At 35.5% G+C, this 15708-nt stretch overlaps 2 protein-coding genes across 2 annotated transcripts; both read left to right on the forward strand.

The window, feature by feature from the left end:
* Positions 1-1186: 1186 nt before the first annotated feature.
* On the forward strand, positions 1187-3324 carry LOC117623751 (DAG protein, chloroplastic). The gene is made up of 5 exons (XM_034354715.1): positions 1187-1571; positions 2437-2534; positions 2622-2687; positions 2769-2945; positions 3027-3324. The coding sequence occupies exons 1-4, from the start codon at positions 1225-1227 to the stop codon at positions 2939-2941; spliced, it is 684 nt and encodes a 227-aa protein (XP_034210606.1). The 5' UTR covers positions 1187-1224; the 3' UTR covers positions 2942-2945; positions 3027-3324.
* A 5877-nt stretch (positions 3325-9201) lies between these two features.
* LOC117625732 lies at positions 9202-10656 on the forward strand. Its single transcript, XM_034357274.1, has 2 exons — positions 9202-9744; positions 10365-10656. The coding sequence occupies exons 1-2, from the start codon at positions 9291-9293 to the stop codon at positions 10418-10420; spliced, it is 510 nt and encodes a 169-aa protein (XP_034213165.1). The 5' UTR covers positions 9202-9290; the 3' UTR covers positions 10421-10656.
* The last annotated feature ends 5052 nt before the right edge of the window (positions 10657-15708 follow it).

A 15708-nucleotide genomic window follows, 5' to 3' on the forward strand; every position in this document is an offset into this window, starting at 1 on the left:
GCAATATTCGGTACGATATCGTACCGTATCAATGGAATATGGCACAGTAGCAGTACTAGGTATTTGGTACCGGTCAGTACCATACCAAATACCTTAAGTTTTATAAAAAAAATTTCATTCTCTTGCCTCAAACGTCAAACCTCGATCTCTCAGTCAGACACACTCTCTCACTCACTCTTAGATTCACAGCCCATTCGAACTCTCCTCCATACCTAGCTTTCTGTCTCTCTCTCTCAATCTCACTCGATTCAAGCTCTCTCCGAGCCAAATCCTTCTAAAAGCTCTCTCGAACTCGATCTCTGTCTCACTCTCTTAATCTATCGACCTCTTGCTCTCTCTCTCTCCATCTTTCTCACTCTCTCTGATCTGTTCCAGGCTCCCAACCCTAGTTCCAGCCCAGCCCTCTCTCGGCTCTCTGGAATAACGATCAGCCCCAAATCGACAAAGGGACAAATGATAAGTTTTGCCGTGATTTTTGTTAATTTGTTTAGGGTTAATTAAAAATGAATGAAGTTGAGGGAGTGCCTTGTCCAGAATGTTGATAGTATGCTAGGAATGTTGATATAGTAAAAGGGCCGTTCAATTTCTCTTCTAGAGGAATGTTGTCCATAATGTTGATATAGTATGCTAGTCATCAATGCTAAAACTCTTTTGTTATCTTAATATGAAACAGTTTTATTAGCTAAACTGGTTTGTAAGTCATAAGGCATGAGTTTTAACCATTTTGATTTGATGAATCTATTCAATCTGTTGATGATATTGATTTGGTTGATTTGGATATTGATATGGTTGATTTGGATATTGAATCTGTTGAATCTATTAGAAGGCGTCACTTATTTGATGAATGAATCTGTTGAATATTGAATTGATTGATTTTTGAGTTGTGTCATTTTGGTACCGAAATGGTACCTTTTCACACCGATACCGATTTAGTATGTTATGGTACTCTACCAATTTTGATAAACGATAATCTTATACCATACCATACCGATTCTAATTTCCGGTATCAATAGCGATATGAGCTCAATACTGTACCCAACCCTAGTTTCCATAGTATAGGTTTATAAAGATTTAATAAAATTTTGATGGGCCATTGGACCACAAAAAACCCAATTCATAAGCCCAAGCCCAACTCAAAACTATCCAACATAAAACCGGAAAATATCGTCCTTCTCTCTCCTTATCTGCGTTTACTCTCTGTCTCACTCACTCTGAACTCTCAAAATGGCAATGGCACCGAGCCTCTATCTTACTTCCAAAGCCCTAATACCAACCCCAAGACCCTCTCTTTTTCCTCCTTCTTTCCAACCCTCTTTCTCTTCCCTCCGATTCAATGCGGAGACTCGGCCTTTAACTCGCTCGGTTCCTTCAAAGCTGCGCGTTCGAGCTGTGAACGACAGCGACTACTCGTCCAGGAGGAGCAGCAGCAATGAGCAGAGAGAGACGATAATGTTACCTGGCTGTGACTATAACCACTGGCTTATAGTCATGGAGTTCCCTAAAGACCCTGCTCCCACTAGAGAGCAAATGATTGAGACCTACCTCAACACTCTCGCTACTGTTCTTGGAAGGTGCTTCTTTACTAATTTATGCTTTAAATTTATATTCTTTAACGGTTTTTGTTTGTTTTAATAGAAAATGTTTCTGGGTTCTATTTGTTTTGGGCCAAATTTTATTGCTGTGGAGAAATTTTTGGTGAAAACTTCAAGGATTTCTGGGTTGTGTTTGTTTCGACTGGAAATAGATCCTAGAATATGTTAAGGGGAGATATAAGTTCAAGTTTTGCGTAAATAGAATAATTTGTTCACGAATTCCAATTTGAGTGAAGTGTGTTTATATATTTCTTTGATAGTATATCAAGGAAAGGAAATGTTTATGCGGGTAATTGGGAGTAATCTGTTTGTGTTTATATAGTGCAGAAAATAATTAATATTAGATAAATAGATAATTACTTTCCTTCTATGAAAGGTCCAAGAAAATGAAAAGAAAAATAATGCAGTGAAGCTTGGAAAGTGTAGTATGTTTGATCACTTATCATTAAGCAGAAGATTCTCTTATATTCTGGAAGTAGTGTTTGTAATTTTCAGAGACTGGATAATAAACTATCTTCTAATTTTGAGTGAACTTCAAATACGTTTTTATGTGGGAAATCAAGTTCGTTATAGTATAACAATTATCATAACTAGCTAGCAAAACAACTTGATAGTTTGAATCTGACCAATGGCATCTGAATTGATGTTAGCTGTTGCGTTTATCGAATGGAATCATTTTGAACTAGTTTTGATTGATGATGTGGAAGGCTCTTCTTAGATCAGTTAACTTAAGATTGTTTAACTCAGTCTGAGCCTATGTGGGTTTTGATACTCTCCTAGGTTACACACACTTAGTGGGAAGCACTTAGTTATCAATCTCACAACTTGGTTTTTTATGTTGCAGCATGGAAGAAGCAAAGAAAAATATGTATGCTTTTAGCACCACCACATACACTGGATTCCAGTGTACTGTATCTGAAGAAACATCTGAAAAATTCAAAGGTTATGTATTGCATTCAGGTGCATCTTTCTGCGGGTTTCTCATATAACAGTGACTTTGTAGAGCTAACTTGGTTCTTCCTGATGCAGGATTGCCTGGTGTTCTCTGGGTATTGCCAGATTCGTATATAGATGTTAAAAACAAGGATTATGGAGGTATGTTAAGTCACAAACAAATGGTGTGTTTTACCACTTGAGTGTCATTCTAATGATTTCATCTTGGGGGTTTGCATGTAGGTGATAAGTATGTTAATGGAGAGATAATTCCTGGCAACTACCCTGTTTATCAACCAAAGAAACGAAGAGAATCAAAATTTGAGAGCAGAAGATATGAAAGGCGAAGGGATGGACCTCCTCCTGAACGAACACGGCCAAAGCAAGAAACAACTCCATCAGAATCAGCCTCTTGATGAGGTAATTAGAATGCCATTGTATGCAACCAATTCTATTTAAATTTAAAGTTATTTTTAACTCTATTTTCCTTTACTTCTACAGTTAATTAACGTGGGAATGCAAAAACAAATAGTACTTTATGAAACTGGTAGTGAAGGTCATCTAATGGAGGAACTCATCCAGGGGTTCACATATCTGTGCTTAGATTTTTGTGGTGAAGTCTTTGTGTTTTGCCTGGATTATGAGCTTGTTATCGAGGCATCACTATTGGTGAATTACCCGATTGACCTAAGATTACCTTTGTGATAGTGTTTTTGCTTCAACACTAAGAATTAAAGTTCAGCTATATAGTTGATTTTAGTTGTACGGATGTTTGATTTATGACTGTCTTCTTTTTCTCTTTCCCCCACTTCATGCTTGATTGCCATCATATGCAATTCTGCCCGCAAATTTTGCGATATATTTTCTGATTTCTTTGCACTGATAGGCTAGCATATTATAAAACACACAACATAAATCTGAGTGACCTAAATTCACAGCACAAAATGATCAAACCTGTGATGGTGATTCCTTCCCTGGACAAAGCTGAGATGAGAAAGCAACATCTTACAACTGCAGAGAGTCTATGCAAATCATGAAAATTAAGACTATAAATCGTCAGAAATGAGTTATGTTGATTTTTGTTTCACTTTTTCTTGTGATATCCTGCTTCATAACCATTGCTCTTTTTCTTTTATTTGTATTTTCTTTAAGCCAGACATTAGCTTTGCTCTTTCTCTTGTGTAAATTAAAGGCAAAATGTGTCGGTCCTACCAGCAAAAGCTCATTCTCTTGTACACTCCAGGGTATCTGTGTACAGAAGATTTTTACTGGGTACTTGTGGTGCATAAATTGGCCTTACTAGAGTTTATTGTTGTGTTCTTGCATAAATTAGCTATGTTTGTCAAATGGTTGATGATGTGAAAGCCTTGTTAGTGCATATCCGGTCCCGACCCGTCCCGTCGCAATTCTATTTGTATTTATCTTCTTAGAAGATGCAATAAGAGCTCATGGTTTTGCAAGATAACTTTGTCCTTTCAATGGAAGATCCCCTTTTCCTTTGTAAGGATAACAACTCTCTTCATTTTAATATAATGCTCTGGGTTCTCCCATCTAGCAAAACCCAATTCAATCATTCATTCATAGTCTCATTTTCTTCAAATTTGATTATGAAAATTATAATACACATGCGATATTACAATTTACAAGGAAAAAAAAAAATCATACAACAGAAGGACAAAAAAGAAATCAAGAGGAAGCCACACTGCATGTGGTGTTAGCATGCCACATTGATGATGGATAATTTAAAGGTGAGTGTAAAAATGATTGGACTGGTTGATACTGATTGAAATTGCTTTTTGTCGAGGAGTCCCATGATTTTGTTTTTAGCTCACCCACCATGTTCGGGCATCTTTTCGAGCCACTCGCCTAATCTAATTACAATTCTCCTAATTTACGCATACAAGACAGTGCATGCGGTTCAAGTCTAGGATTTGAGGTTCGCAATCATATGTTGGGGGTTTGGTATTTAGATTAGGATTTGAGGATCGATGCTCTCAGGTTCGAGACCTAAATGCCCGATTTAGTTCGAAGAAAGTCTCACTCTTGTTTTGGACTTGTTTTGGAGTTTCTGGTTTAGATTTAGGTTCATGATCGTATTATGAGGTTTAGGAAAATGACATGGAAGTACACATAGACGTAGGGAGTGCAGTCATATAAATCTACAATTGCACAATCATAAGCTACAAGTATTCAACAAAACCAAGAGACAATTAGGCTATATAAAAGTAGAGATTAAGTAATGAATACATTAAATCAGAAAAATAACAAGTCATCAATAAAATCCTAGCAAATTGCATAAGAAAAAAATTCCCAAAATTTAACATCCAAACTCTAAATCATAAAAAGCTAACAATAACAATTGAAATTGGAAATTAAACAAAAAGTAAGAGAGAAACTTACTAATATTAAAGAATCCGTTGGATATAGGTTGATACAATCTTAAAGAGGAGGAGACCTACTACTTCTAAGCTCTCAAGTTCAAATATAAAGTTATAACTTAAATGGATGGGTTATAGAAAAACATGATGTTTGATGTGTGTGGGTGCCTCTAGAGATGAAATCTTATAGTTGTGATAGGCTAATTTCAACAAAGAGGAGTGGACTATTTTTAATTAACTTGGTTTGACTTATAAAATTAACATTAATTTTTTTCATCTCCAAATTTAGCACTGAGCTAGAGTCCACTCTAACCCATGCCTAGATCCGTCCTTGGTTATAACCTTATTTTATTGTAATTTAGACTTTTGGGTGAAATTTGAGGATGAAATTATGAATTTGAAAAATCTTGATGATGAAATTTGTAGAAGCATTATTAGTACTAGCCTCTTCGCAGCGCTTCTGCGCCTAAAAGAAGTATTTTTTTTTTAAATATATAAATTTTAAATTATTTTAGAATTAAAAAAACAATATGTGTAGTTGTGTTCCATAAAAATAAGATCCATTATTTGATTTTTCTTTTAATTTTAATTTTTTTAATATGAAAAAGTGTGAATTTACTATATTATCCTCATTTAATTAATAATTTCAATTCTTAATGTTTGGATTAACAAGGACATTTTCTAGTATTTTGAATGTTTCACAATTCTCTGCCTTTTGCTTTATATATATATAGATAAACATAATGTGCAATAAGTGGTTAATAGTTTGACTTCTGGACATTAAAAAAAAAAATCCAAATCAATACAAAATTGAGCACTTCATAGGAATTTTTGGACAACTATTGTCACGCCCTTGCTTTACTACTAAGATATTGTTTGCTTTGGACATGGGCCCTTACGGTTTTGTTTCCTGAGCTCAAGCTTATGTTATATTGCCCAAAAAGGTCCCTTGCTAGGAAGTCAAGTGCCCACACACATATGACAGTTACTTCACCTTTCCATCCTTAAGGGATATGGGATTGCCTTCTCACTTTGCATCCTTCAGGGCTCACGTGTCTTACAATTTACCCCATTTGGGGCCTACATAATTGTCAGCACACTTCCGTTCAGGGTCTAACTCTAATACCATTTTGTCACGACCTTACTTCACTAGTAATATATTGTTCGTTTTGGACATGGACCCTCACAATTTTGTTCCTGCGCTTACGCTTATTCTATCATGTCCAAAATGTCTCTTGCTAGAAGTCTGAGTGCCCATCCCACCCAACACCACACACACCCACCCCACACCCCCCAATCAAGTAATAAATCTTGAATGATATTAATCACTTCTTGAATCCAAAGAGCAAACTGCACAATATGATGAGCAACTCTGTTAGTATGGTGCTGAGGATGGGTAAACCCTTGTTCAGTGACCAACCCCAACTTGGCCTTCGTATTTAGTAACATGACAAATGAAGAACATATATGAATTTGCATTGAAATGTAAAATAATATGGAATGAATGAATCATAAAATATATTAATGAAATTTGTTTTATCCTTCCAAAAAAAAAGAAAGAAAAAAAAAATGTAGATGATAAACAATTATTGAAAAAACGCTACGATATTTTGAGACATGATTTGCGTATTTTGAAATTTCTTATTCCCCATTATTTTGAAGGTGATTAGTTTGTGATTGAAGAATCTTATTCTCAAATTGACATGCTATATTATATTCTACTGGATCTTTTTGTAAAAACACTTTGTTTTATTTTATTTTATAGGCAAGAGTATCAAATTGGGAACTTCTTCAATATTGAGAAGAGAATTAACACTAGACTAAAAAAATATACTAATAATTATAATCAAGGGCGAAAAGTTAATGGCTACAATGGGCTGTAGCCTAGAAAGGTTTTTGGGGATAAAAAAATTCAAACCTAAAAAATATATTTGACTTGTTTTAAATATAGCCAAGTATGTATAACCTATTAAAGTCCAAAAAAGTTCAATTCTTTTTGACTATAGTTGCATGACATCAACAAAAATACACATAATAATACGTACACTTTCAACTATGTTGTTGAACATATTTTGATTTTAATAATATGTGTTTTTTGGTTGTATTGAATATGTATTCTTTTTATGCTAAAGCTTGTTAGAAATTAGTATTTAGCCATACACTCGAGATCCTAAGTTCAATTCCCCCTCCCCAATATTAATTGTATAAGAAAAACTTTTTGAAAATTATTTAATAGAATTATAAACTTACGTGGTTTATATGATTTAATACATACTTTTATTTTTAGAAACACTACAAAAATTAAAAGTACAAAAAATAATAAAATAATAAAAATTTAAAATTAATAACTTTAGTTAGCCTACACGTTAATTATGCTCTTGAATATATTCATGGCTAAAAAAATTATAAATCCATACAATTTGTTGGTACAAGAAGCAGAAGTGATGCGCATGTCACGCATGGGGACCTACATGCACAGTACACACGTGGGCCTATACTCACTAAATTTTCACTGGCAATGGACCGGCCTCTCATTGGTCCACGTGTGACAAGTCATTTCAGCGGGGGCATCTATTACCCAGGTCTCCCTCCCACAGCAAACTTTAATCATTACCTCCTTGAAAACATTTTTGTGTTGAAGCACAGCGGACTGCTGATACTGTCACTGCTGGGTCTTCTTCAATGGTAAAACAAGAAAAAATGAAAAAATTTCATGTCCTTTTTGGTCACAAAAGTTTCATCAACTTCATAATTTCCTCCCGAATCCATCCATGTTAAACCAATTCTAAGCCCATATTACCACATATGTAACATGAACTCTACAGATGTCTGAGATGTGCATATTTCAATTAGTTAAGGTAATATGTTCGTCCTTTGCACTCACGTTCGATCCTTCTTCCGTACATTAGAGGCAGTTTTGATTGGATATTGTCTTACAAAAAGAAATAAGTTTTTCGTGTCTGTAATTACTTATTTACCATCCCTTGAGTTGCAGGATTCATGTGAGGTACGTCCTGGATTCTGACTTTTCCACTGCAGCTGCAGCCGTTGCAATCTGGTTATCATTCATGTGGGATTGTAGAATGTCTAAAATACCCTTGTTACTGATAGTAATCTCTATCAGACGCCTTTGTTCAATGGGTATTTTTCCAAATTTAGGTGGGTTCACCTCCAAACGCAAAGAGAGACCAATGTGGGTGTTTGTTTTCGTTTTTTATGTTTAAATTAGTCTTTGCTGAATTGTTTAGGCAAAATTAGTTAATAGAAAAATATTAATCATAGAGTCATACTTCGTTGTCAATTTGTATGATTAAATAAATGTTGGCAGCAGGAGGTCCGTTGGCTGAGTTGTTTTGGAGTTTGGACCACCTAGAGACCCTTTTCAGTGTACATTTCTTCTGGTTCTAGGTATATGATACTTAATCAGCAAATATTATAATAAACCCATTGTTCACGCATGATTATCTCATGAAGACTGTACAGACCACACTTGTCTTTTATTTTGTCACTTTTTCATTTTTAGTTGCCTTTTGATTAGGAAATATATATATTTTAAGTAATTTGATCCCATATGATGATATCGCAAAATTGATATCATGTCGTCAAAAGCATGTGTTTTGTGAAGCTAATTATGTTCCATTCTCATCACTCTTGAAAATCACTAGCTGACTCTTTTCGTCGTGATTATTGTTAATTTGATTAACGAGACTCTAGCTGTATAAGGAATTTGTTCTCCATTCATATTTTGCTAGCGAAAGAAAATGTGAAATACTTTGATATTGTTTCATTATCTGTGGTCTTATGTTCAAATCTCCACGACACTTTTGACAATGTAAGTGAAAAATAACCCTCCTTCCTGAGTACCGCTTGTATCACAAAAGTTGTAAAAAAAAAATTTAAATCACAAAGGTTGTCATAGAAGACGACCTTTAATTAAATTGCACTTATAGAAATTTGCAATTGAACATTAATTTAACTTAAAGTAATCAGTCTCATACTTACAAATTACAATTACAACAACTAAGACTGAAATGGAATAAATGATTAGTATCTAACAAGAAAAATGGAGTAGATATGGTGTAGATACAACAAGAAGCAAGCATAGCATACCGATTCATTTTAATTTTATTATAAGGACAATAAACCCATATCTGGTTAAAGCATATACTCCATTATAATCAGGTGCTACAGAACAAAATAATTAAACTCTAGGCCCACCCATAGTCACCAACCCAAGGGCAAAATGGTAAGTTCACCATTCAATCTCCATTATTAAAACAGTCTTTCAAACTTTCCAACTCTCCAAATATCATCCCTTAAAAACAAAACCTCTACATGCTCTCTCTCTCTCTCTCTCTCTCTCTCTAAACATTTCCAGCAAGCCATCATGTCCTTGTTTAACACCAGCCACTACTTCTTCTTCATCACAGTCTTTCCATGGACCTTTCTCATCTTTCTCTCTCTACCCCTCTCCCTCTCCTCCTCCTCCATTCACGACCTTCTTATCTCCCAAGGCTTGCCAGCAGGCCTCCTACCAAAGGAGGTCAAGTCCTACACTCTCTCCGACAATGGCCAGCTCCAAGTCTTCCTTGATGGCCCTTGCCTGACCAAGTTTGAGAACAGGGTCTTCTTTGAAAGTGTTGTGAGGGCCAATCTCAGCTATGGAAGCCTCATAGGGGTGGAGGGCTTGACCCAAGAAGAGCTCTTTCTATGGCTGCCAGTCAAAGACATCATCGTGGATGATCCAAGATCAGGCCTCATACTCTTTGACATTGGGGTTGCTCACAAACAGCTTTCTTTATCACTCTTTGAAGATCCACCTGACTGTAAACCCTCATCAGGTAATTTATTTTAATTGATTATGTATCAGATTAGCTTAATTAATTCTTTTTTCCTTCATTTGATTTTATTTTGATTTGCAGTTTTTGACGTGTTGCAGTTTCTATGGACATAGATTTCTGGGTTTCTGTTTTTTTTTTTTGGTGTGCTGAGCAGTTTTTGGTTTTTAATGTATGTCATGTCTGACGATTGATGTATTGGTATTGCAGAGACAAACATGTTAGTGTTTCAGAAACTGATCCGAGAGAGAGAGAGAGAGAGAGAGACTTTGTTTTCTTACTTGTTTTATTCATAAACAGATATTTTCCTTTGTCTCTATTTCCTGTTCATACACATGATGTATAAAAATTTCTCTTATAAACAATTAATTTTAGGAAAAAGAAAAGAAAAAGAAACGCAGAGTATCCAAGAACTTTCCTATATAGAAACAAAAGAACTTCGGTTGCACCGATTTCCCTCGATCCTAGGCTAGGTAGCTTGCTTACTTAGTGCTTGCGCCAACTCTGAATTTTGATAACCAAAATTTCCATTCTTTTATGCTGTTTTTTGGTTTGGGGTACTAAAAGTTTGCATGCAAGATGGGGCTTGATTGTGGAGCCTAATATTTCATGTGACTTTGCAGGTGTGTTGAAGAATCATGTGAGGAAGGAAAAGGCAGGCTTTGAGGGTCTGAGATAGGAAGAGATGCATGCCATTGCCAACCTGTTTCAAATTTGTCTTTTTTTTTCTTTCTTTCTTTCTTTAAAATGCAATTTTAAATTTGATAGGTCTAATGATATAATTAAGTAGGTGTTGTAGGTGGCCTGAGATTAGAGAGGGGAGGGGTTTTGAGGAGAAGGAGAAGGAAAGGAAGAGGAGTTTGTAAAGATTTGAACTCCTGGAATCAGATGTCCTCATCATATTAGCGGTTCTAATCTTCTAACTTTTGTTAATTCCATTATTCTACTCTCTCTAATCTGTTTAAGCAAAGCAAAGGATCAAATTTCTTTAATCTCTCTCTCTCTCTCTCTCTTCACCTATATATTTATATTTATACATATATATTTTTCTCAAGTTCGAATTGACAAGGCAAGAATTTTCTTCTAACATGCCCTTTTTTTTTATATAATTGTTTTGAGTATGAGATCAAAACAAAATTTTTCATAACAAAAATTTGACCTTTTTATTAACTTATGATTTTGTTTTTGGCTAAAAATGTAAGTTTGCATTAAACAAATCTCTAACCCGAACCTGTCGCCTATCATTGAGCTACATCCTGATCTACACCAGGTTCACAATTTTTGAAGCTACTTATTCAACCTTTTATTTTCTTAATGATATTGGTTTTCTCTAGCCATTTACTTGATTTTTCCGACCACCGAAAGTAGTTCTAACACGGTATTTGATAGGAAAATCTAAAAAGTGTTTTCGAGTCTATTTCGCGATGGGGTAGAGGAAGGGAGTCAACACTTTTTAATAGAGTGCGCTTCTACAGAAAACACTTATTAATTTTTTTAAATAAAAATATTGATTTGCTTCTTAAAAAAGTACTTACGAACATAAGTGTGTTTTCCTCCCAAACCGCGATTTATAGAGAAGGAAGGGTGTGGAATTGTTTAGAACATAGATTCTTAATAGCCTATGATTAAGGTTAGGCTAGGAATGAGAAAAGCCTTGTTTCACGGGTGAATTGGGTGCTGTCGTACAGACAAACCTTTCTTCCTTGGTTGTATTATCAGATATTCAGATTCTGTTATTCTAATATTTTATATTAGGGACTGGACTGGTAATATCTCACAAAGTCGGGGTCCTACTTGTTGTATGGGCCCACAAGCACCTCCTTGCTGCAATTGGCACCTCTTGGCCTCCTCCTCGGCCTTACATTTGTTCTTTAGTGTTTATTTGCTTGTCAAAGGTCATGTTACCAAGTCGGTTTCAAACAATGGTGGCCAAGCAACTTAACTACACAAATTTAAGCTATAAATACTCTTAATGACTTGAGCTATAAACCTCTTATAACAAGTCGAACTTCGAGAGTTGCTCTTTTTTACTTCTTCATCATATTGTCATTGAGTTTCAATTTATATTGCTTTGCATGGAGGGGAAGACTCTAATAAATAAATGGGTTGACAATGCATGTCTGACTGCAAATTGCATGACCAATATTAATATTTGGTTGCAGCCGGCCAGTGTACTGAAAAAATCAATGATTTTCTCCCCATTAAACTCAATTTGAACAGTCACTGAACTACACAATGGGCATTGAAGCATGGCCTTTCACGTATCAAAACACGGCGAGACTACAATGCGGAGATTTTATGCGGAGTTTACTTACGGACACTACTTACTGGGCCGTTAGATTGATCAAAAAGCTAACATTAATATTCTCCTTACGCTACAACCTGGTTAAAATTACCCATCACAAAAATTACAACCCATCTCTTCTCTCTCATCTCTACCCTTTCGCAGGGTCAACACTGACTGTCGAATTAGAAATACTGGAATTATTGATGCTGGTGGTTTATTACACAGCTGGTGCTTGGCTTAAGGGATTTTCTGTGAAAACCCAACAGTCACCATCCATCTCTCTTCTTCCGGCGAAAACCCACAGTCACAACCATCGCACTCAAATCCAACCCACCACAACGTACTCCACATCCAAGTTTTGGGGGGAGAGAGAGAGAGAGAGAGAGAGAATCTGGATATTTTTTTTATTTTTTGGATCAGATCTAAGTATTGTTTAGATTTCATATTTTTCTTGGTTTAATGTCATAGTTAGCATTTTGATTTTGATTTGGGGGACTCTGTTTCTGTGTTCATCTGTGCAGTGGGGCTCTATTTGTTATAGATCTCTGGTTGCTCTGTCAAATTTTGTAGAATAACTGGGTTCTTGAGAACATTTTGCACAGAGAGAGAGAATGGTTGGGTTGGGGATGGGGTGGCTTTGCTGGTGTTTTTTTTTTCTCAGTTGGCTGGCGATGGGGCTGGAAAGAGGGAGAGAGAGCCGGGTGTGGGGCGGGATGGTCGTGGTGGAGGCGTGGCTACCAGGCTAGGGTAGTAAGAATCGAGGGGAGGTAGTGGGCTGGGCTGGGATGAATGAATTTCCTCCCTTTTTTCCTAATATTTCTTTTATTTTATTATTTACAGATTCCGATTTTCCACCAAATTTTACAAAGAAATGTTCATGTACAACTTCCCATAGATTTTAGTTTAGTAATCATACCCACTTTTTCTATTTTGATTTTTCCCTCATAATTCTTTTTTTTAATGAAATTTGAAAAACCATTCTTTCTGGGTTTGGGTTTTAGCCATATTTGTATTTTTTTTCTTTTGATGGGACAAAGATAATATTCCAAGAGATGCATATTGAGCCAATACAAGTTGATCTGGAAGATTTCTGAAGGCATAAGAAGTAAGAGCAGAAGTAATTTTGGGGGTGTACTGATAAGTGTATGGTTGTCTTGGGGGGTATGGGGTTCGGGGTTGGGAAGGGGCTGGGGTTGTGATTTAAAAGAACAAAGAAAAATAAGTGGGGCAGGTTCACTTTTTGTTTTTTTTCCTTCGGGGTGGTTGGCACTAGGGGTGGGCATAAAAACTGATAAACCGATCAAACCGATCGAACCAAACCAAACCGAACCGAAAAAGAGTGTTTTTTGACCAAATTGAAAAAGTCAAACCTGAACCTGAACCGAACCAAAAGTCAACGGTTCGGCCCTCAGGTCAATTTTTGTTAGAACCGGAGAACCTGAACCGAACCGATGAATATTTAATTATATATATATATATTACACGTGGCGTCACTTGATTGGCCAAAACCCTAACCCTCTCTCACCCTTTTTTTTTCTTCCGTAACCCTCTCTCACCTCTCACACGACTCTCGGCTCTCGCTCTATCTCACTCGGTCTTCTCCTCTTTTCGTTTCTTCTTCTTCAAAACCCTAACCCTAAGTAAGCAGCGTCGCCTCTCTCTCCCGAGTCCTCAGTCATCAATCGATTCTCTCTCCCGACCTTAGATCTTTTGGCGAGAACATCGGCGTCGCTCCTTCGTCGATCTCTCTCACTCTCCTCTGGCAGGTACCATTTCTTCTCTCGATCTCCTCTGGCAAGTACGAGTTCTAGTTGTTGTGGTAATGTTTGAAGAATTTTTTAATTGTATCACCAGTTATGCTGAAAGGAAAAATCATTGTCCATTGGAAAGGAGGTCTTGAGACTGTTGTGGTGTATATGGTTTGTTGGGGAACAATTAACCTTTGTTGTATTTTCCACATTTTTAATTGTTTGGTTTTCGTTCTGTTTGGCTTTAATATGTGTTTGAAGCTTGCTTCTATATTTTGTAAGATGAATTCTGTAGAAGAGAATCCTTGATACCTTTTTCATGCTTCTAGTTAGCTAAGACACAGATTGTGCCGTCCATGAGTCCTTGTCTTCCTTAATAGATGAAGTTTTAACTATACTCCGGAGATTATAATTACTACTAAATGGCCTAAGGCTCCGTATATTTGTCACCAAAGTGGTAGTTGTATCTCTGAGGTTTCCACAACGTTTGGGATTTATCCACAACCTGTTGGGGCAGTCAATACAAAAAATCATTTAAACCAAAACTTTTCCTTAATCCCATTTCTCTATTCACTTATCCATTCCCAAATTTATATAAGCCTGTGTCTGGGATTTTTTAATTTCTCTTATTCAAATGTTTTGAGTTGTAACTTGTCTCATTTTATAATTATTTTTGTGTTCTAAAAATATTTTTATTTCATCTTATTTATCTCTCCCTTATCTTGATTTAAGATTTCATTGGGTGCACTGAAAAAAGGTAATTGGGTTTTAAGTTTCACTTTTAAGGAAGGGGAATATGGTCATATAATTTAAAGGATGATTTAGACTCTAGTTTAGTAAGTTTGCTCTGATTTCATTTTAAAAATTTGCATGTTAATTTCGAAATTATTGCATGTGTTTTGTCCCAATTCATTTTAGGAAGTCTGTGGTGCACTGTTTAGTGCTGGTGATTTATTTTGGTATAATTTTAATGCTCATCATCATAATCTAGATTAGAACTTAGTTTCTCAAGTGTTTTATATGCATTGAATTGAATTTTTCAAAAGGTATACCACTTTGCTTCCTATAAAAAACGCCAAGTCGTCAGTCTGGTTAACTTTTTGTGGTTAACTTTTTTTGTTTGTAACCTAACCCTTTTTTTGATTTCATTCACAGTTGTTTAGCGTCGCTGCTGCTGCTGAGCTTTGAAAGTTTGGAAAATTTTGCTTAAATGGAGGTAAATAATATTCGCTGCTGCTGCTAATCTGTTTCTATAATCTGTATAAATCTGTTTCTATAATCTGTATAAATCTGTTTTTGCAATCTGTTTAAATCTGTTTCTGTAATCTGTATAAATCTGTTTTTATAATCTGTTTAAATCTGTGTTTGTAATCTGTTTTTGTAATCTGCCCACTTGGACTCTGTTTTTGTAATCTGCCCTTATAATCTGTTTTTGTAATCTGTTTTTATAATATGTTTTTGTATTCTATAATTTGTAATCTGTTTAAATCTGTTTCTTGCATCTTTGGATATGAAAAACTTGTTTGTAATGTGTTTAAATCTGTAATTTGTAATATGGATGTGATTTACATCTGTTTAAATCTGTTTTGACTCTGTTTCTTGCATCTTTGAATAGGAAAAATATGTTTTTACTGTGTTTAAATCTGATTTTTGGATAGGATATATGTTTAGGGAGTTGTATGCATAGGAAAATCTGTTTTGATAGTTTAAATGTGTTTTTTTTAATAGGATATATGTTTGAATATGTTTATGGTTTTAAATATGGTTGTGTTTAAATATGGTTTTAAACTGTTTATGAATAGGAACCTGCTTCTAATGAGACTCAAATGCATGGAAATGATGATTCTATACTTTGTAGTGATGCTGTTGTACCTCCTACAGCAGCATCACAAAATCCAACACCATCACCATCACCATTAGAACCTAGTACCG

The sequence above is a fragment of the Prunus dulcis genome, chromosome 4 (genome assembly GCF_902201215.1).
Source record: "Prunus dulcis chromosome 4, ALMONDv2, whole genome shotgun sequence".
In the NCBI taxonomy this organism is placed as follows: Eukaryota; Viridiplantae; Streptophyta; class Magnoliopsida; order Rosales; family Rosaceae; genus Prunus; species Prunus dulcis.